The 22,251-nt window shown below is 37.7% G+C and overlaps 1 protein-coding gene across 1 annotated transcript; it reads left to right on the top strand.

Annotated features, from left to right (window-relative positions):
• Positions 1-1,786: 1,786 nt before the first annotated feature.
• On the top strand, positions 1,787-18,836 carry ppm1f (protein phosphatase, Mg2+/Mn2+ dependent, 1F). Its single transcript, XM_046842112.1, has 8 exons — positions 1,787-1,933; positions 4,265-4,519; positions 7,148-7,278; positions 7,523-7,725; positions 10,690-10,878; positions 13,871-14,014; positions 15,163-15,256; positions 15,476-18,836. Exons 3-8 carry the CDS (start codon positions 7,176-7,178, stop codon positions 15,754-15,756), a joined length of 1,014 nt encoding a protein of 337 aa, XP_046698068.1. The 5' UTR covers positions 1,787-1,933; positions 4,265-4,519; positions 7,148-7,175; the 3' UTR covers positions 15,757-18,836.
• The last annotated feature ends 3,415 nt before the right edge of the window (positions 18,837-22,251 follow it).

The following is a 22,251-nucleotide window of genomic DNA, read 5'->3' as shown; positions in this document are numbered from 1 at the left end:
AGGGCATGTGTATGACTATTATACCAAGATGCAGGTGCTTGGTCTCTAACCTTTTTAACCGGATAGGGCAACGGTGTCTAATGTGCTAGTGAGGATAAGGTCTATGTTCTTAGTTATCTCATCAAGATTAATAGTAGTTATGGGTTTAGTGAGAAATTGAGATAAATCAGGCAGGTTATTTACGAATCTGTCCTTAGTGGTTGGAACAATAGTCCTACCAGGTCGATAACGTGGTGCAACACGGCTAATCTGCTCTACCGGTAGTGTGTACAGTATGAGGTAATGGTCTGTGATGTCATCACTCTGAGGTAAAATATCTATATCAGTGACGTCTGCTCCGTGGGATATTATTAAGTCTAGTGTGTGGTTAAAGCGATGAGTTGGTCTGGTGACGTTTTGTTTAACCCCAAAAGAGTTTAATAAGTCAACAAATGATAATCCTAGAGCATCGTTTACATCATCTACATGAATATTAAAATCTCCTACAAGCAGCACTTTATCAAAATTGATCAAGAGATCTGATAGAAAACAAGCAAACTCTTGAAGAAAATCAGCGTAGGGTCCTGGGGGTCTGTACACGGTGACCAGAGCGAGTTTACTATGTATGTCCGAAAGTACAACTTTAAGAACGAGCACTTCAAATGATTTAAAGCTGAATCCTAACATCTGACTAACATTAAGAGAAGCAGTATAAATGGTTCCTACACCCCCCCCACGACCAGTCTGACGGGGCTCATGCTTGCAAATGTCTTCATTCCTTCATTCTCTTGATATGTGTAATTGTCAGGATTTTCTCCTTTTAAGAAAAATTCTTGAAGCTGGACATTAAGCACTAAAGAATCAATAGTTAGCGCAACACAAATTAAACAAATCCGGTACGGAGTGAGTAGCCACAGTGACAATGCACGAACTCCCTTATACCATAATGAACTTATACCACTCCTATTGTTGTGTATGCTCTTAGGTTTAATAATAATAATTATAAAAATGCAGTGCGAGGCGGAGACTAAACAAACTTGCCGTCCACCACTTAATACCTTCCTGAGGGAACTCGGATTTTAACTCTGGTGTTCGTAAAAATGATCGAACCGAAAGCCCTGTACCGAAAATTTCCGGTATGAATACTTGCACCGTTACACCCCACATAAATAAATATATATATATAGAGAGAGAGAGAGAGAGAGAGGCAAACGTAACAGAGTAAAGCGGTATAATATGTTGGGACTCCATATGGTGTGTCACCAGACACTGAAACAGCGCACAAAACTGTTACCACAAAGTTGAAGGCACACAGTTGTATAGAATGTCTTTGGATGTGGTAGCAGGAAGATTTTTGCTTTACTTAAACTAGAAGTGAATGTGAACACAGACTGCACAACAGGTCTCCTCACCTCACCTACATCAGTACCTGACTTTACTAACACCGTTGTGGCTTAATGACCATACCTCTCCACAAGCACACACCAAAATGCAGTGAAACCTCTTCCCAGAAGAGTGGAGGTTATTATAACAGCAAATCTTTTGCTCAGGTGTCCACAAACAGTGTGAAGTTTTCTGTGGGAAAGAAAGAAAATTAAAAACACAAAATTCCTTTGAATTAATTAACAATTATTGGTGGTGGAAAAACTAATCAACGCCTTCTGATTAATCAGATTCCAGATTATATGGCGTTTATTTATTAAAAAAATTAGTTAATGACGTCAAGATGCCACTAGGGGCAGAATTCTTGTTTTCTTCTTTCGTGACAGACACACACAAAACAGATCTTACAAGCGTCAGAAGCCTGGATAATCCGTTGCGAGGTCAATCCGAATTGGATACAGTGTATACATTTCGCTCATTTCCGGTCTCTGGTTTCCGGCAGTGAGCTGAGCTGAAGTCTTTTATATCCGAGAGAAGGGAGTGTCGGAGCGGGATAAAAGGGTTTTAAGAGGTACGTATCACCTTGTGTGCATATACAAACAAAGTTGTGGTTTTTTCCCCTGCTGCATAAATAAGAAATGTGTTGAAACCGAAATTAAAAGTTTGCAGGATGTTGTTTTAGAAGGCCTGTTCTTGCATTGTTACATTGTTTCACACTTTCTGCTCTTCTTGCATATGTTTAATATCAGTTTGGAATGTGTTCTGTAGGGTTATGAGTGGAAAAGCATGCAAAACAGAGCTTTGGTGTAAAAAGTGTCTCTCCTACTCTTACTCACAGCAGGGCGGTATAATAAATCGTTTCACAGCACCGCGATAATATTGATTTCTGAGACCCCCGGTTTTGCAACATACATCTGGTATGTATGCAATGTTATGAATGTTGTTGCCAGTTGTTCCTTTTCTAAATCCAGTCCACAGACTGCTCTGAGTGACACTAATTCTTTTGCAAACTAGTTCTGTATCTAGTGAATGTGTGAACTGGATTTTAAAATATATATATATTTTTTTTGCATTATTAAATATTATTGTGTGTTAGTGGTTAGGATGGTAGGGTTACGATTAAAATCCTGCCTTCCTTGCGTATTGACAGGTTGATTGACATGTTCAAATATTTGCTGTGTGTGTGTGTGTGTGAGAGTGCAATTGTACTTCCCTGGGTCATGTTTCAGGGTCCTCTAAAACCCAGTATGGGAAAACTGTATAGAAAATGCATGTATGTAATTGAGAAAATAAATATTTGTGGGCCAAACACAAAAAAGGTGCCTTTTCGTCATTTAGAAAAAGGCGTGGAAATATTTGAGCATTGCAACCTCTACATCATGAATCAGGAAAGCCTGTTACTGAATCATTGGCATCTGTGTTGCAAATTGATTTACCGTATTTTTCGGACTATAAGCCTCTACTTTTTTCCCACGTTTTGAACCCTGCGGCTTATTTATGAATTTTTCCTGGGTTTTTCCTGGTTTCACAAACTTCAAGCCAAAAAACTGAGCCCCATAACATTAGACCAATGAAATTTTCGAACGGAAATGAAAAAACGCACCTCACCTGTTTTCTGAGCTGCACGGCATCGGGAGAAAAAGTTTTTCTTTAACGCACGACGATGCCAAAAGATAAACTCCCGAGAGAAATTGTTGTGAAAGGAAGGAGGAAGACAGTGAACAATGACTTTCTTGGTAGGCTACTGTTTAGATACAAGCTGTTGTAACGGGTTGAGTCTGGGTGAAGGGAGAGCTCACTAACTCCAGTTGCAACAGAAATCATATAAGCACAGACAGGTTTCCAAAACTCATGCTTTTTTATTTTTCTTGGCAACAGCGTTATGGTTTAGTCAAAGAAACTTAGAAATTAGCATCAGAAAATAATATGGACATATTCCTCGGTCTTGCACACATGCAGTAATAGCGGAAAAATGCGGCGCCAGGCTATTCCCAAAATACCGCCATGCTCCTAAAGGAAGCGCAACATATTTCACCTGTTATACCGTGTAACAGACACGTTTGTATTTGTAATGACTGAGACAGTTTGAAGAAGGACAGCATTATGTGCAACTTTGCTTGATTTTGCTTGTGTCCAGTAACTCCATAGTCCACGGATCGTCAATGATCAACTCTACACTTCTACACAGATCATCTGTTGCGATTTATCTATTTGTGTAAATGATTTTGCTGAAGGCAGCTCATTCGACTAGAAACTAACTACAGAGGCATCCAGCCTGTAAATCTTTCACAGACTTTCTAAAAATGAATGAATTATTTTCTATGAAATATATGTTGTTGGAGTTAGTGTTAGTGGTTGGCTTCAGTTCCTTTTGACTTCTAATGCACGGCCCTTTCACAAACAAAGCCTTTGTATTGCAAATAAAAAAGGAAAAAGATTACATAAAACCAGATGTTCTTTTCCTGTTGTATCTTCAGGAATACACAGTTCTACCTCTGCCATGTTAATCTGTATTCTGTGTGACTCTCGGGACACGTTTGTAGGTTGATCTGGATAAGGGTGTCTGCCAAATGTTGCGCATATAAATGTAAATATAGGCGTTTTTTCTGAGCGGGAGGCGAAAATACAATTATTGGTGTGGCTTTGGCTGTTTGGATTTTGAGCTTTAAATTGCAGGTGCATGTGAGAATTGCGAAGGAATTTCAGAGCAAGCTGTTCATAATATGACGTAGTGTCTGTATCACCCCACTCTGACTCACATGCTGCATTGCAACTGATCAGTGTCCTCATCGAAACACTGACTCGCAGGATTAAACCTATTTAAACAAAGGGCAGAAGGTCACAGTGTTGTAATGAGAGACTGTGGAAAACTGTGTTTGTGTGTGGCTGGGTTTTGTCTTAGGTGCGAAAAGGAACAAGGCAGATTGCAGAAGTGTGTGCTGTGAGACAGAGTGAGACAGAGAGACCGGTCAAAAGGCCGTGATGGGGATGAACGAACAGGACGGGCTCAGAATTTTCTGAAACGGTTTGTGGAGGAGTTTGCGAACCCGCTGGGCCAAGATGATCCTCTTCCTCTCGCTCCGCTCAGCCGTACCGTGACTCTGGACGAGATAAAGGGTGAAAGCCTGGACCTGGGGCTCCGGCTGCTGTCTGCCAGGTGAGTAAATTCACACCCAGGCCTTCAGTGGTGTCATACCTGATTCAATCCACCTCTTAATATCATCATTATGACGCCACAGCTATAGAAACCTCCAATATTATACAGAAACGTAGTATAACACCGCTGAATCACAGACAGGAATCTCATACAGCGAAAATGAATGTCGGTACTGAAGCAAGAGAAACAATTCAACAAGGGTTTTTTTGCTGCAACCACAAATGCACCACCCAGATACATCATCATCTCTAGCAGAAGCATCAATATAATATGTAATATATAATTATGTAATTAAATAAGGCCTTTCTCTATAATAAGGCCTGCCACTGGTGTGTGTGTGTGTGTGTGTGTGTGTGTGTGTGTGTGTGTGTGTGTGTGTGTGTGTGTGTGTGTGTGTGTGTGTGTGTGTGTAAACATTCAATCATCTTACTTTTATACCAAATGGGTGTTTGTATGTGACCTAAATTTGCAGTCATACACAAAATGCAGTGGTGTTTATATAGATACATTTTCATAAAACTGCTTATGGATAGTTTTTTTTACATTTTTTATTTATTTTTTTTTTTTATGCATCACGTCACTAGGAAAAGTGATGGCATTAACTGTCCATTCATCTCCTTATATAAATCTGCACGTGTGTTTGTTCATTAGGGTATGTTGTGCTTGTGTGTGTGTGTGTGTGTGTGTGTGTGTGTGTGTGTGTGTGTGTGTGTTTATATGTGTAGATTCACACCTGCCGCTTCTTCCTGTCTCAAGCAGATGAGGAGTGTTCACACATTCCTCCAATTCTTGTGTACGCTTTTTTTTTTAAATATATATATAGCAGTTGCACAAGTTCAGACATGAGTCTCCCTCTCTGTTTGTCTCTTATATTGTTTCTTGTCTATTATCACACTCTTGCTCTCTGTGTGTTTTATTCCCATTCTTTAGTTTTTCTCTGTCTGTCCTACTCATTGTCTTTTCTCTCTGCCCGTGTCTCTGCCCGTGTCTCTGCCCGTGTCTCTGCCCGTGTCTCTGCCCGTGTCTCTGCCCGTGTCTCTGTGTTTCTTTCCCACTCTTTCTGTTTCTAGTACATTCCACATGGCAGACTTCCTGTTCACGAAACAACCATTGTTCTAACCACTTCCTGTGCGATCAAAGTTTATTTCCTGTTCACGTAGCACCATGCCATTTTCAGAGCTTTGCAGTGACCTCACTAATCTGATTTTACTTTTAATGAAATTGATCGTTATTCTGTGCCAAAATTAAACACAAAAGTTTCGTTCTCCTGAACGTGTGATCAGCTTCTCCTTTATTAAAGTATACATAAAGTGAAGGATCTACTACGATTCTCTGGAGATTAGCAGGAGTGGTCATAAATGAATAGATGCTAGCAGGAAAGAGGAGGATACTTTAACACTGTTAAAACGTTAGCAGTGGAAATTCAGCTAAGAGGTGAAGTTTGGCGGTTTGAGGGACTCAGAAACAAGAGAAGAGCTTTTAAAGACAAAATCAGCTGATTAAGATGGTAGTAAGGGCTTCTCTGCTGGCCTAACTTCAGAATCACTGACTTTTATGTCTTATATCATGTTTTATTATATTTTAGTACAAGAATATGTAATTAATTATTCCTAAGTCTATTCTTTTCATTTTATATATTTTCTCTCATAGCTTTTTCTCCAAAATTGAATTTTATGTGAGTTTCTATCCAATCAGATTTTAGCCACCACATCACGTGTTGCTATCTGCCATAAACCTTCATAATCAGCACCTGTGGACTCTTTTGCATAAAACTCCGTATTGCTTGAAGCTGTTGCTTTAACCAATCAGATTGCAATTTGACCACTCCGAGGCGCCCTAGATGGTGTGCAATCATGTTGGCATAGTCACGTCCTTTGATTGGACGGTCAAAGAGTGCACTAGTCAGAGCTTGCAAACTGCATCTGTAGAAAACCGCACAAGCTCAAATATATTTGTGTCGAATTAATGGCTGGTTTTTATTTTTTTTTCCATTCCACATTGGATGACAGAGGAGCATTTACAAGAAGGACTTTTCCAGAAAAGCTGGACATCGTGAGACTAGATTGATCAAAACACTTAAAAAAAAAAAAAACGGTTGTTTTTTTAAATCCCCAGGAAAACATTAATGCATGGAAGAAAATGCACAGAAAACCGGGCTCATTTGATGAGGTTAATAACGATTCTTCTGCTAGAGATGATGTATGCGGGTGGTGCAGATGTGGCTACAGTGAAAGGAGACTTCTTGAAATGTGTTAATTGGGTTTCTTGCTTTAGCAATGGCATTTCATTCTTACTGTATGAGATTCCTGTGGAGCAGCACTCTCTTATACTGCCTTTCTGTATAATATTGATGGTTTCTATACCCATGGTGTCATAATGATGATATTAAGAGGTGGATTCTTTCAGGTAAGGACACCACTAAAGGCGTAAGTGTAAAATACATATTCCCTCCTAATACTGCAATCTGAGTGCTGTAAAAGATGAATATTAGCAGTAAAGTTATTTTGATAATCTTTAGGGCTTTAAAAAAAAAAATTCTAAGTTTTGTGCGGCATTGCTCTTGTTTTTACGATTACATATTGCACTTCTCAATATTCTGTGTTTTGGTGTGATTGTGTATGTATGCAGAAATGCACCTGGCAGCCTGAGTGCTTCGATGTGCCATGCTGCAGTCACTGAGCTTCTGAAAGATGATCTTTCACCTTTCTACTCCCCTAAAGACCCAGAACAGCAGCAGGAGGGTGAAGCAGAAGTAGTGTGTGAGTGATTTCGGTTTTTGTTTTATTGTATCTGAAAGATCAGAAATGACACCAGTGCAAGATTGAACTAGATCGGATAATGCAACATATCTGCCCTCTGGTGTTCAAATGAAACATAACAGCTTGGCATTAAATAGAGAACCTGTTCTCAATCGAGACTGCTTGTTCTCATAAATATAATTCTAAAACATAATTCTATCCCATGCTATGAGCCTCAGAATCAAGCTGAATTTTCATTCCACAGTGCTACAGTCTGAGCCTGTTCAGCGTCTGTTTATCAACAAGCTGAGAGAAGTGGGTGTGGCCTGGCAGAAACAGCTGCCCAATCTGACACCTTGCTCCTCACATTCTCGCCTCTGCTCTGTCCACGCCATACGGAACACGCGCAGGAAGATGGAGGATCGTCACGTGTTACTCCCTGAATTTAACCAGCTTTTTGGTTTGCAGGTCAGGGGTCTGTCTCAATTTTATCGTGTTTAGTAGGGTGTATTGCCTAAACCTGGTTCAGTGCCACATCTGCAAGGAACTGCAGATGTTTTTATGTTAGAGTGAAATAAATGAAATCCATTGCCCTGTTTCACATTAGCACTTCCTTTATGTTGTCTTTTATTTGGATGTACAGCATCTGTCAAAGTGTGGAAACACCTAGTCTTTTATGGTTTTTGAGACACGCATGGGAATAACTGGAAGAAAGTTTAATGGACAGATGAGTACAAATACGACATTATGGATATATGTTAGAGACTTTATTAACAACATGCAATTCTGTCTGGACTGTGGCTCATTTTACCAGATTACACCATATAACAAGACATTGACTCTCTGTAAGAGTTATTCCGAGAGCAAACAGTTATCTGGAGTGATATCTATCATGGAATGGCTTCCCAGTCACAGCTATTAAATCCTATTGAACTGTACTGAGATGAACTGGAGCACAAGGTCAGAAGAAATCTCCAACTAGTGAATTCCTTTGGCAAGTAAAGTATTTCAGCTGCCCAGAGTGTGTAAAGCTTTTATTTATACTAAGTGAGGATTTTTCAGTAAAAATTAATGTAACATCTAAACATTTACAGTGAGGAAAATAAGTATTTGAACACCCTGCTATTTTGCAAGTTCTCCCACTTAGAAATCATGGAGGGGTCTGAAATTGTCATTGTAGGTGCATGTCCACTGTGAGAGACATAATCTAAAAAATAAAATCCAGAAATCACAATGTATGATTTTGTAACTATTTATTTGTATGATACAGCTGCAAATAAGTATTTGAACACCTGAGAAAGTCAATGTTAATATTTGGTACAGTAGCCTTTGTTTGCAATTACAGAGGTCAAACGTTTCCTGTAGTTTTTCACCAGGTTTGCACACACTGCAGGAGGGAATTTGGCCCACTCCTCCACACAGATCTTCTCTAGATCAGTCAGGTTTCTGGCCTGTTTCTGAGAAACACGGAGTTTGAGCTCCCTCCAAAGATTCTCTATTGGGTTTAGGTCTGGAGACTGGCTAGGCCACGCTAGAACCTTGATATGCTTCTTACAGAGCCACTCCTTGGTTATCCTGGCTGTGTGCTTGGTCATTGTCATGTTGGAAGACCCAGCCTCGACCCATCTTCAATGCTCTAACTGAGGGAAGGAGGTTGTTCCCAAAATCTCGCAATACATGGCCCCGGTCATCCTCTCCTTAATACAGTGCAGTCGCCCTGTCCCATGTGCAGAAAAACACCCCAAAGCATGATGCTACCACCCCCATGCTTCACAGTAGGGATGGTGTTCTTGGGATGGTACTCATCATTCTTCTTCCTCCAAACACGTTTAGTGGAATTATGACCCAAAAGTTCTATTTTGGTCTCATCTGACCACATGACTTTCTCCCATGACTCCTCTGGATCATCCAAATGGTCATTGGCAAACTTAAGGCGTGCCTGGACATGTGCTGGTTTAAGCAGGGGAACCTTCCGTGCCATGCATGATTTCAAACCATGACGCCTTAGTGTATTACCAACAGTAACCTTGGAAGCGGTGGTCCCAGCTCTTTTCAGGTCATTGACCAGCTCCTCCCGTGTGGTTCTGGGCTGATTTCTCACCTTCCTTAGGATCATTAAAACCCCACGAGGTGAGATCTTGCATGGAGCCCCAGTCCGAGGGAGATTGATAGTCATCTTTAGCTTCTTCCATTTTCGAATGATTGCTCCAACAGTGGACCTTTTTTCACCAAGCTGCTTGGCAATTTCCCCGTAGCCCTTTCCAGCCTTGTGGAGGTGTACAATTTTGTCTCTAGTGTCTTTGGACAGCTCTTTGGTCTTGGCCATGTTAGTAGTTGGATTCTTACTGATTGTATGGGGTGGACAGGTGTCTTTATGCAGCTAACAACCTCAACCAGGTGCATCTAATTTAGGATAATAAATGTAGTGGAGGTGGACATTTTAAAGGCACACTAACAGGTCTTTGAGGGTCAGAATTCTAGCTGATAGATAGGTGTTAGAATACTTATTTGCAGCTGTATCATACAAATAAATAGTTAAAAAATAATACATTGTGATTTGTGGATTTTTTTTTTTTTAGATTATGTCTCTCACAGTGGACATGCACCTACGATGACAATTTCAGACCCCTCCATGATTTCTAAGTGGGAGAACTTGCAAAATAGCAGGGTGTTCAAATACTTATTTTCCTCACTGTATATATTTGTTTGATTAAAGTCAATTTTAATACTGTTTAAATAACCCAAAAACATGTCTCATATACTATAAGTGATGAGGTGTTTCTAAACCTTTGACAGGCACTGTAAAGATTAGGCCATAACTTAATAGTGTAATAAAATGTTTTTCTTTTTTTTCTTTTTTTTTTGTTGAGGAAAACATGTTCAAATGAAGGAAATGTTTACAGAATTGAAAAATACCAAAGTAATTTTTACCTGTTACATGTTAATTAATGGCCTGTTAATTCAAATTTGCCATAAAGCTGAAGTTTTTTAGTAGTTATCAATAACTATTAAATAGATACGTTTTATTGGCTAAAGCCAATTCAGCATTCATTCCACAAAGGGCATTCAGTTTAACCAAAAATAAAACCAAAGTCTATCTTTGCGTGAGTTAGCAGATTATTTTTAATATGACTGATTACTAGCAAGTTACAAACTAGCTTGTCGTTGAGGGTCAGACATTAGTCACTGGCAGTGGGGTCTTTTTGTCTGTTAAAACCATATACTTTTTACTCTTAAATGTTTCATTCTGACAAAAAGCGATGGGTCAAAGGAAGTGTTGTAGTAATGATGCAGAGACTTTACGCAGCTTAAGAGTAAAACTAGGAATGAAATATTGTTGCAATTTGTCTGCCTGGTATAAATTATTCAGTGTGTATTCTTGTATATACTCCTTTAAGTGCTTCTGATTTGAAGTTGTTCTCTTTCCTACAGGACGGTGTGGAGCGTGAGTATTATGCCGTGTTTGATGGTCACGGAGGAGTCGATGCTGCGACCTACACGTCTACCCACTTGCATGTCATCCTTAGCCAACAAGAGGTGCTGAAGAGTGACACGAGTACGGCCTTTAAAAACTCCTTCATCCAGACAGATGATATGTTCAGGATAAAGGCCAGGAGAGAGGTATAAAAAAGATTTTTTTAATTATATATATATATATATATATATATATATATATATATATATATATATATATATATATATATATATATATATATATATACAGTACAGACCAAAAGTTTATATATATTATATATATACAGTACAGACCAAAAGTTTGGACACACCTGCTCATTCAAAAAGTTTTCTTTATTTTCATGACTATGAAAATTGTAGAGTCACACTGAAGGCATCAAAACTATGAATTAACACATGTGGAATTATATATGGAATTATATACATAACAAAAAAGTGAACTGAAAATGTCATATTGTAGGTTCTTCAAAGTAGGCATCAAGAGTGTGCAAAGCAGTAATCTAAGCAAAAGGTGGCTACTTTGAAGAACCTACAATATGACATATTTTCAGTTGTTTCACACTTTTTTGTTATGTATATAATTCCACATGTGTTAATTCATAGTTTTGATGCCTTCAGTGTGACTCTACAATTTTCATAGTCATGAAAATAAAGAAAACTCTTTGAATAAGAAGGTGTGTCCAAACTTTTGGGTCTGTACTGTGTATATATAATATATATACACATACTCACACATTAGTGTATTATAATACTTATTGTGTTTTAAGTGAAGAATAAACCATTTGGGGGTGTGCTGTTATTGGAAAAATATCACTATTGTGGTGAAGGCCAACGCAAAGTGGAGTCACTGCTACCACTCTGAGGTTAATTTTGTTCCAATAACAGCACTTCTTCTTTCAGAGCTGTTTGTCAACAAACTATCCATTTGTAATTGTATTTAATTGCATTTGCAGGACATCTGTAAAACAAGTGTTTCAAGTGAAAGTTACGTGTTTTAGCTTTTATTCAGTCAATCATTTTTAAAATTGATAAAGAAAAACTTCCAGAGGCTAAAAGAAGAAGAAATCATATGTATAATTGTATATCTGCACAAATGATGGATATCGTGATTATTAATCAAAGCTTTATTTTTATTCTTTTTACTGAAAGTTACAAATGCAGGTTGTCAAGTTATAGAGAACAAAAAAAATCTCTGTCCTGAAGACTTGTATGAGAAACATTACAGCTGTCTTTTACAAAGTACTAACACTGAAGAATCTATTCATAGATGCATCTTGAACATCTCAAACAGACAGTTTCCATCTGAAGTAGCTTTTAATTTGAAATATTTTATTGTTGTTGTCCTGTTACCTGGTTTCCCCAAAACACACAATGTTTTTTCAGAGACAAATTGTCAAGTTGTCTCAAATGATGCATATTCCTTTTGTTTATATGCAACAAGCTAGGTAATGTAGCAGTATGCAGATTTAATTTGAACAAACAAATATATGAATATGCAGATGGTTTTTTAAATTGAAAATCCTTCTTATCATAAATAACAGCTTTACACACACTGTGCATCTGGACAGTTGGTTTTTCCAAACATTCAGCTGAAATACCTTTCTGTGTCTCTTCTGAGTTCTTTATTAGTTGGAGAGATCTTTCTGACCTTGAGATCCAGTTCATCACAGAGCAGTTCAATATGATTTAGATGCAGTGACTGGGCAGACCGTTCCATGATAGATATCACTCTAGATGATGTTAGCTCTCTAAATAACGCTTGCAGAGGGTCATTGTCGTGTTATATGGTGAAGCTGGTTAAAATGAGCCACCGTCCAGACAGAATTGCACGGTGTTGAAGTATGGAATTGTAGCGATGTTGGTTCATTATTCTGTACACCCGGAATAAGTCTTTAACCTTCCCTGCTCCAAAACAACCCCAAACAGTTAAGCTTCCACTTCCATGTCAAGTCAAGAGGCTTTTATGGTCATTTCTACTATACACAGGGGTACACAGTAAAAACGAGACAACGTTCCTCCAGAACCCTGGTGCTACACTAAACAACATAGAGCTACAAGTTTGACTGTTGCTTACAACTTCTCTCCTGTTCTCTCTCTTATAAAAATAATTCTGCTAGAGCCAAAAATGTTATAGAACTTTCTTCTAATCATTCACTGTTTGTGTTTCTGCCTTTACCTAGTTTGTTGCATATAAACAAATTGAACAGGCAAAACTATGTGTTTCTAACCCTTTTACAGGCTCTGTATTAAATGATCACAGTTGCTTATCTCAGTTGGAAGAAAACAAAGGAACCCTTCATTATTACTTTGTGCCTTACACCTGAATTCCTTAAAGTGTATAGTTTTTTGAGTCAAAGAAGGCAAGTAATTTAGTCATGTTTACCTCATGGATTTTTGAAATGTTGAGTTGTAACAAAAATAGACTTAATAGTGAAGCCAAAAAATGTGATTGAATAATTAAAACAGACCCTGTCATATTTATATAATAGGGAGAACTCTGATCAGGATGCAGTTAATATTGTTACTAATATATTCAATAATTCATGTGCTATTGCTTTTGGGTTTCTGCTTTTTAATCATGAAAATGTAGTTTATGATGGAAAACCTGATTGCATGTTGTGGGTTAAGGTTCTGTCCCAGTGACCAGAAAGATTTAAATCAAAATCCCAAGAATAAAATAAGGCTATAATTTATATTTAATGAATAAGTATAAATGTAATATTTAAAATTTTTTTAATTAACAAGCCACAAAAACAGGTTCATCCTCTGGTGTTGTTCCAGTGGAAACTTCTGATAACATTTTGTTTAGTTTCCGAGAAAATCTCCTTCACGCCTTCACAGAGTGTGGATGAATGTTTGGTTTGAAGCTTTCGTGCTGTCAGTGTGTTTGTGTGTGCAGGTAGAGATATTAGTCAGCGTTGGTTACACTGCTGTAATGTGGGTGCAGCGAGAACGCTCTTGAAAGTCAGAGAAAGTAGCATATGAAAGGCTTCGAGTTTAGTCACTCGATGTAGAAAGCTTTTTGTTTTGTTTTTCGCTCAGGTGTTGTTTCTGGGAATGGAATCAAACACACGCTGAGGTGAACTCCTTGCATCAGTTGCGGTCCATGAATGATAACATGGGTGTGTTGTGTCTGCAGCGCATGCGCAGTGGGAGTACGGGCGTGGCCGTGTTGCTGGCTGCTGATTGGTTGACGGTGTCCTGGCTGGGCGACTCGCAGGTCATGCTGGTGAAGAAGGGCGAGCCTGTCATCCTCATGGACCCCCATAAACCTGAAAGAGAGGTACACAACACAAACATCTTGGATGGCCATCAGTGGCAGACAAAGTACACAAACCATGTAGTTGAGTTAAAATAGAGGTGCACTCTGTAAAATATGACTCCAGTAACAGTAAAAGTGTCCATTCAAACTTTCACTTGAGTAAAAGTACAAAAGTATTTGCCTTAAAATGTATCCAAAAAGTATCCATAGTACTCTGATTTATTGGCTTTAATGTTCCTGTTATTATTTATCACAAGTCTCTTTGCTTAATCAACTCAGTTTATGTGACTCTCAGCACACTGATCTAAGTAAAAATAAAAAGATATTTGACTTTCGAAATGTAGTGAAGTAAAAGTTTCCCCAAATGGAAATACTTCAGTAAAGTTCAGATATGTGAAAAAGCCACTTAAGTACAGTAACAAATGAACCCCAATAAGACACACCAGCGATACATGGAAACTAAAGTCTAGTCCTGCTTTAAAATAGACTGTATTCAGCTGCATTTTGAAAATTTTCTATCCTTTTTTTCAGTCTTCTGTTTCTCGTGAAGACGAAAGCACATCATAAATCAGTCCAAACCGATATTTTATCCCTCCAGAAAAGAAAAAAAAATTGTTAAGCTTTGCTGAAGGTTCTGTTTCAGAAATACAGTTAACTTGTACTTTCATTTGAAGTGACTGTTAAGTGCATGAGGTGGATGATGATTTATTTTCCCTTGGATTTGCTATGAGGAGGCTGAAATGGGTGCTGAAAGGATTGGTTTCCTTCACCATAAGTGATTTCATCTGTTTTCACTTTCATTTAGCCAAATCTGCAACTTTGAGATGTTCCTTTAACTATGCCTCAGGATAGATTAGAAATCAAATGCCTTTAATAGGAGATGTAATCAGTGTGTTTGTATAAGATTTGGTGGTAAAATCTTTTCTTCTAAAATCTGGAGTATATAAATAAATTAAAATATAATTGTTGTTCATGACAGAGTGAAAATGTAAAGCTGAAGGTTTAACAGAAAAACAAGAGCAGTCTTTTAAGTGCTTTGTGTTTTTTATTATTTTTGTTTTGGATAAGCTTAAGTTAATATATATCTAATTTTGCCTTTTGAAAAAGGTTTAGATATTAGCTTTTATTCCTAATTCTATTAAGAGTTATTTGTATGTGCTCCTGTGCAGGATGAGAAGAAGAGAATAGAGGACCTGGGAGGCTGCATTGCATTCATGGGTTGCTGGCGTGTTAACGGGACGTACGCCGTTTCCCGGGCAATTGGTAAGTAACCAGGAGAACAATGTCACCCCTTTTTATTTTTTGTCTGAGTGATTGGACTGGAGTTGGAAGCACAACCTCTGGCCACTGATTCTGTTACTGTAATCGCAGTGTTACTGACTTCTACTTATGATTTGATGGATGGTTAAAATTATCGATTGATCGATCCATCACACCCTGTCATGATGTATACCTCATTTGGCAATTCCGTCCAACTTTCAGGTGATTTCGATCAGAAGCCGTATATATCAAATGCGGCAGACTGCACCCAGGTCCAGCTGAGTGGAGACGAGGACTACGTCCTGCTGGCATGTGACGGTTTCTTTGATGTTTTGCGTCCAGCTGACGTTCCCGGTCTGGTCCTGGAGGCTTTGCGTGAGTCTGGTGGCTCGGGGGAGGACATCGCTCAAAGCCTGGTGGCTCAGGCCAAAGCTGCAGGCTCCAGCGATAACATCACCGTCCTGCTGGTGTTCCTGCGTGAGCCACGGGACCTTCTACACTAGTGGACCAAGTGTGATGGAAAGACGGATAGAATTAGGGTTTGAGCAGACCACTAGAGGGCTGGTGATCTCTTTGCCGTCTCACTGTATCTGACGTTGATGCATCATGTTGCTCAACGTCAGTACGATTAAGGTCATCAAAAAGTGTAATGATGTTCAGTGTTGTGTTGTTTTTAATATCAGAGATTTTTTTTCTTTTCTATTACAAAATGTTTTTATCTCACTCAAAACGCTTTTTTATTATTATTATTATTATTTTATAAATGCAATTTGAATTCTTTAAGCTATTTCTGCCTTGATATATATACTGCCTATGATTTTTTTGAGGTGCTTGTTGTTCCAAAAAAAATCCCGCTGTGATACCATTTTCTGTTTGAAAAGAATAGATTTAGGTGTTTGGTTTAACTGTTGGGTTTCGGATGTGTTTTATTCATTTTTTTGTTACAGAGCAGTATAACATTATAGTGCACACCGGCCTGTATTGGTTAAGGTGTCATGCTTTTAAGAGAAATGGATAGTATGTTTTGCCTTCTTATAAAATGCCAGTCAGTGTTTTTTTTGGGGTTTTCTCGTATGTTTGTTTTTTTTTTTTTGCATTATTTTATTTTGTAAAGACTTAATATGCATTTGTTGAAGACTGTTAACAACCTTCGAGTGCCAAAATAACATTTCACAAGACTTTAATTAAGCCAGGACTCATGTTTATAATCTATTTCAGTGTATATGTACATAATTAATATATTTAACTTTTTTTTTTTGTGCTTTCGCCTGCCTGTAAGCTGAATTGCAATAATAATAATCACCTGAAAATATTGGGTGAAGTTGGGAATCTAGCCAAATATATTGCCTAACAATCTTGCAAATCCCAGTCATCTGAAAGTATTCCAGAAAATCTGGTTATTACAGGCCCGAAAGCATTTCTAAACATTACAGACAACAGACTTTTTTTTCCCTTATTGAAAACAGTGTTAATAACATTTAACATGTAGTCCAGGGAAGTTTTCCAGGCATGAATTAATCCTAATTCTACTTTTGAGTCCAAGCCTGGAAAAAACTGTTCCTCAAGGCATGTTGGTTTCTCCCAAGAACCAAGAGTTTAATGTTTGTTTGTGTGCATGTGTTTGCGGAATATTAACTTGCAGCCAGGCTGGCTTGCTGTCGGGCCTCGGGTCTTCATGCACTTGGCCGTCTCACATTACCGCCCGTTCAAATGTCATGAATATTTGAAAGCCTTGTGACATGGAGCTAATATGACTGGACCGTGGCTTTAATGCGAACAGCCTGGAGCTAAGAATAGAGCTAACTATATAGAGGAAAGAAGGAGAAAGTGATGTTTTAATGATTTGGTGTGTAGAGGACGGTGATGATTCTTTTATATTCTGCATTTGCGTCGGCGAGCGGACATTTTTGGAGTAATGCATATGGGAACATTTTTGGAGTGATGCAAATGCTCTTTTTTTTTTTATGGACTTCTTTTTAAATCTAACAAGACGTGCACATTTTGTGAGGTGAATAACGGACTTAAATGATCTTGTATGTGTCTCAATAATGCCATCATGTTTGCCATGGTTACTGATAAAAATGGACCAGCAGATCTGACCACTCTTGTCTTTTAAAGATATAAAAGGTTTGAATAGAGATTATTTTCTTAATTTTTTTTTGTTGTGGTATTTATTTATTTTTTTATTCTCTCCTGTTAACAATGATCTTACAGGGAAATATACACTTTGGATTTTTATCTCACCAATTTGCTCTCCTGCCACGTTCCACCCACCAGCCAGCTCTCCCTTATAATACAACAGCTACCAGTCAGGAAATGTGAAGATCAGCACATGCTGCTCATGATACAACACAGCGCAGTATAACGCACACGGAGAAAAGTGCAGTCTGTTCTCTTTCACATACATGAATTCATGGACATCCTTGATTAATTACTGGACGATAGAGAGAGCATAAACCCGTTCAAACATTGATATCATGGGCAGTTTTGTGCCCTTTTGTGCTGTGTCATGGTCAGGATTTAAATTTGTACACTTTCGATTTCCTGAGAATTTCCTGGGAACATTTCTAAATGTTCCTTCACTGTTCCAGTCACCTTAGATTTGTGGGTTTTTACCCAACTGTAAACATTAAGGGTTTTTTTAGAACTTTAAGGAAACGTAATTTTGGACTGTTACCGCTGAATCTCTTTAGAATCTGTTAAATGTATGACTAAATGTTCAGATGAATTTCAGGTGCTTTCCTTCTGACATTGAAAACCCTTTGGTTGGGATCGAGAGTGTATGGATTTGACTGTGACCTGCTTTCATTTGGCTATCTCTCAACAATTAATCTTTACAGTCATTGTGCGCTCCTTGCATAATGTGGCAACTTAATCTGTCTGATCTCACGTTTCCCATCAGAGTAGTAATACCTCCCGACATTACTGGTGATGTAATCAGACAGGTTTGGATCTAACTGATATCCTGGTGTAGTGTTGTCGTGTATTATATTGAACGTCATGGTTTTAGCGTTTTGTTTTTTTAGCTTTGAACAGTCCCTGGTGACTTCCTTTCTGACGATAAAACAAATTCAGACATTTGTGTTTGTTATCGACCGAATACAAAGTGAAAACTGGTAGCTTGTGTTGTTTAATGTTAATGTTTGTATTATTCGAGGACGTGAATCCAGAACACTTAACCCAAATGGAACATACATCTCTAACTTTTGTGCCTTATTTTGTCATAATACGAACACTGCCAATACACACAATGTTTCTTTTTACATGTACTGAACTGAACAAGTTGGGTTTTTTTTCCCTTTCAGATTTTTCTATGTGCTTTGTATCTGTTTATAAACTTTTCTACTTTAAATCAATGAATCACTTTGGATTCCACTGTGTTTTTGTATGTCATTAGATGTATGTCGTACCTAATTTAGATACGGATAACATTGGTAACTGATTTCAGTTGTCTGTATGGGAAAGTACGTGGATATATTTTGGAAAATAGTTTTCCTGGAAAGTATGACATCTGCATTTCATTTGCATTTACTAACACAGTTGAAATCTAATCAGCCTGCATATTAAATAAACAATAACCACATGTTTCGATTGCATGTCTCATTTGTCGCAATTTAGCAAAATTCCTTGTATAACAGCTGCTGTAGAAGACTTTCATTTTTCAAAGTTGTTTAATGTAATCGATGGTTTGAAAATAATTAGTGCAAATCGAACATGGCCAGTTATTTTTTTTTACTTTCTGCATGTTCTCACTTTTTCTATTTATAATAAATTGAATAAACATGATCATTTTTATTTTCTTATCCCCTTTTACAATTCCAGATCGAGTTATTTATAACCTATTGTCCAGATATTTATTTGAAAGGATTAAAATTTATTTAAAAAAAATATGGTGCAGTCAGGTTGAACTCCTTCTGGATCCTGACCTCAAGCTAATATTTGTTTGGCGTTTTATATACGTTCTCACCCATGTCCGAAAATCATGAAAAGTGATTTGGCTACAATAAATTACCCACAGATTTTACTTGTGATGCAAAAGGACAGCTGTTCTGATCAGGATGTGTCCCCATTTCAGACCATACACTTAATGGATGAGTTCATGGACATCTGACCAAATTATTTAAATGGTTTTTGAGCATCCAATTCCGCATACAGTCCCTTCTTGCTGCTCCACTCTACTAGGAAGATGTTCCACCAGATTCAGGTACTGATAAAGGTGAAGTGAGGATGCCTGGGGTGCATTCATCCTGCAGTTCATCCCAAAGTTGCTAGCTTTAGCAGGTCAATGAAGATCTTCCACTCTAATGCATGTTAACCATATCTTCATGAAGCTGGCTTTTTGAAAACGAGCATTGTCATGCTGGAACGGTTTTGGGTCTTCAGGTTCTCCTAGCAAAGGGAAAATTTCATGATACCGCATCCAAAGACATCCTATACAATTGTGTGCCTCTAAATTTGTGTGAACAGTTTGGAGAAGAACCACATATGGCTGAAAAAGTCCATATAGCGTATTTAGTAGTTTAGATGTAAAAAAGAAAATTCATGAGGAAGTACTTTTGCCAGTAAACTGTGTTCGTTACTGCTATTATGGATCTGGTGTCAGTAGACATATAACTTGTTCAATAATTAACAGCTGGAAACGTACAAATACAGAGTTCTGGCTCTGTGTTAATGAAGTGATTGTTAGGCTCTCTAGGTATCAGTTAGGAGAAATACACATAAACTAAGAGAAACCCTTAAAATAATGAATCATAGCGAAAAAATCAATTAAATATGTGTTAGGAATTTAACTGGAAAACACATTTCTATAATAGCTTTGCTGTACAGGTTGTGTGGAAAGCAAACACGTTCTGATGGACACCTTTTTACGAAAGGAACACAATGTAGTGGAAAGTAGTAAAACCTTTATTTGTTCTGTTAGAGGGCCAAACCGAACTCCATTTAGGGCTTATATAACATCGATATAATATGATATATTACATTAAGTACATTACTCGGTTTTTCTTCTACAGCTTCATTATCAAACTGCAGGATGAGAAACCAGTTTAAGATGTCTAATACAGCTGGTTGTCCACATTTGTGGGTTTAACAATTGTGGATTCTTAAATGCATAAAATATACATTATATATACATGAGTTTGTGACCATTAGATTCCAATCTGCTTTATAAACATCCCATTCCACATTTAGTCCCCATTCGGTGTTATATTATCCTTCACTCTTCTGGGAAGATGTCTCACTAGATTTTGGAGTTTGCGTGTGGATCTGATGCAGCACTGCATCACTCTCCTTCTTGGACAAATAGCTCTTACATAACTAAAAAATGTGTTTGGAAAACAAATTGTGGTCCCACTAAGTGTAAACCAGATGGAATGGCATGTCACTGCAAAATGCTGTGGTAGTCATGCTGGTTAGGTGTACCCTCAATTTTGAGAAAATTTCACCTACAGTGTCACCATTAAAGCACCCTCGCACCATCACACCTCCTCCTCCATGCTTCGTAGTGGGAACCACACATTCAGGAACCGTCTGTTCACCCTCCATACATTTAACAAAGACATTGAACATCCTTATTATGATCACACTCTTGATGTCACCCAAATGAGGATGGGTTTACCTTTTGAGTCTGGTTCCTCTCAAGGTTTCTTCCTCATAACATCTAAGGCCATGGCTTGCTCATCAGGGATTAATGCACAGCATTCACAATGACTCTTAACATTCTGTAAAGCTGCTTTGAGACAATGTTTGTTGTGAAATGCGCTATAGAAATAAACTTGAATTGACTTGACTTGACTTGACTTGACTCAACTCACAAGAGCCTGTTTCATGAAAGAGTTTGATGGTTTTGTAGACTGCACTCCAGGATACATTTTAAGTAATTTCCTAAAGGAATGATGGACTGTGTTTTCTTTTGACTTAACTGATTCTTGCTATAATATGGATAAGTTCAGTAGATGTAGTAGCACCAAAAGGACTATTGAATTTGTTTCCTGAACACAAGACCACTTGCCACTCAGGGAAAGAAATATCACAAATGTACTCTGGACAAAGAACCTGTGAACTGAAAACCAGACCATCAAAGCTACATGTAGCTACTTCAGACAATCAAAAATATATAACACATTCTGGGTTGTTTGACACGTTTTTGTTTATTACATAATTCCATATGTTCTTTCATAGTTTGAATGTCTTCACTATTAATTTTAGAATGTTAAAAATAATAAAAAGAAAAAAGTAAACATTGCACTGTATACATGTGTGTTAGCCTACATAGCTGATACTTTTTAAAACATCCGCCGCAGTACAGTGTTCGGTTTTACTGTTTGTGTGTCAAATATGGGGCTTTATAATATTTTATATTATAATAACTTGTATAATAACTTTATAATATTACACCATACAAAACCTTAATGTTAAGTATTTCAACTTTATTTCTGCTGAGCATTTAGAGAACACTGTCTACTGTCATATATATATATATATATATATATATATATATATATATATATATATATATATATATATAGTGTCTAACTTTACACTATGCACCTAATAATACTCATAAGGTTTCCTGATGGTGTAAACATGGTATGAAACTACTATGAGTGTGGGTCAGCTTCATGTTTTTCCTTCCTTTTCTCAACCACTCTACACAGGGATGACTTCATTTTTTAATCAGCCAATGTTTTTCCTTTTCTGCGCCACTCTACAGTCATAGCTGCAATTTTTCTTCAGCCAATGTTTTTCCTTTTCTGCACCACTCTACAGTCAGCTGAATTTATTCTTCAGCCAATATTTTTCCTTTTTTGCACCACTCTACAGTCATAGCTGCAATTTTTCTTCAGCCAAAGTTTTTCCTTTTCTGCGCCACTCTACAGTCATAGCTGAAATTTTTCTCCAGCCAATGTTTTTCCTTTTCTGCACCACTCTACACAGTCCTGACTTAATTTTTTCATCAGCCAATGTTTTTCCTTTTCTGCGCCACTCTACAGTCATAG

This window comes from Silurus meridionalis, chromosome 27, assembly GCF_014805685.1.
Source record: "Silurus meridionalis isolate SWU-2019-XX chromosome 27, ASM1480568v1, whole genome shotgun sequence".
NCBI lineage: Eukaryota > Metazoa > Chordata > Actinopteri > Siluriformes > Siluridae > Silurus > Silurus meridionalis.
Note: the sequence above shows the minus strand (reverse complement) of the source record. Positions and strands in the feature narration are given on the sequence as shown.

What these genes read in the sequence shown, in the direction of transcription:
- ppm1f (XM_046842112.1), top strand. Translation starts at nt 7,176, where the DNA reads ATGTGCCATGCTGCAGTCACTGAGCTTCTGAAAGATGATCTTTCACCT. An exon ending in CCCATAAACCTGAAAGAGAG is followed by an intron (nt 14,015 to 15,162) that starts GTACACAACACA and finishes GCTCCTGTGCAG; the next exon opens with GATGAGAAGAAGAGAATAGA. An exon ending in CGCCGTTTCCCGGGCAATTG is followed by an intron (nt 15,257 to 15,475) that starts GTAAGTAACCAG and finishes TCCAACTTTCAG; the next exon opens with GTGATTTCGATCAGAAGCCG.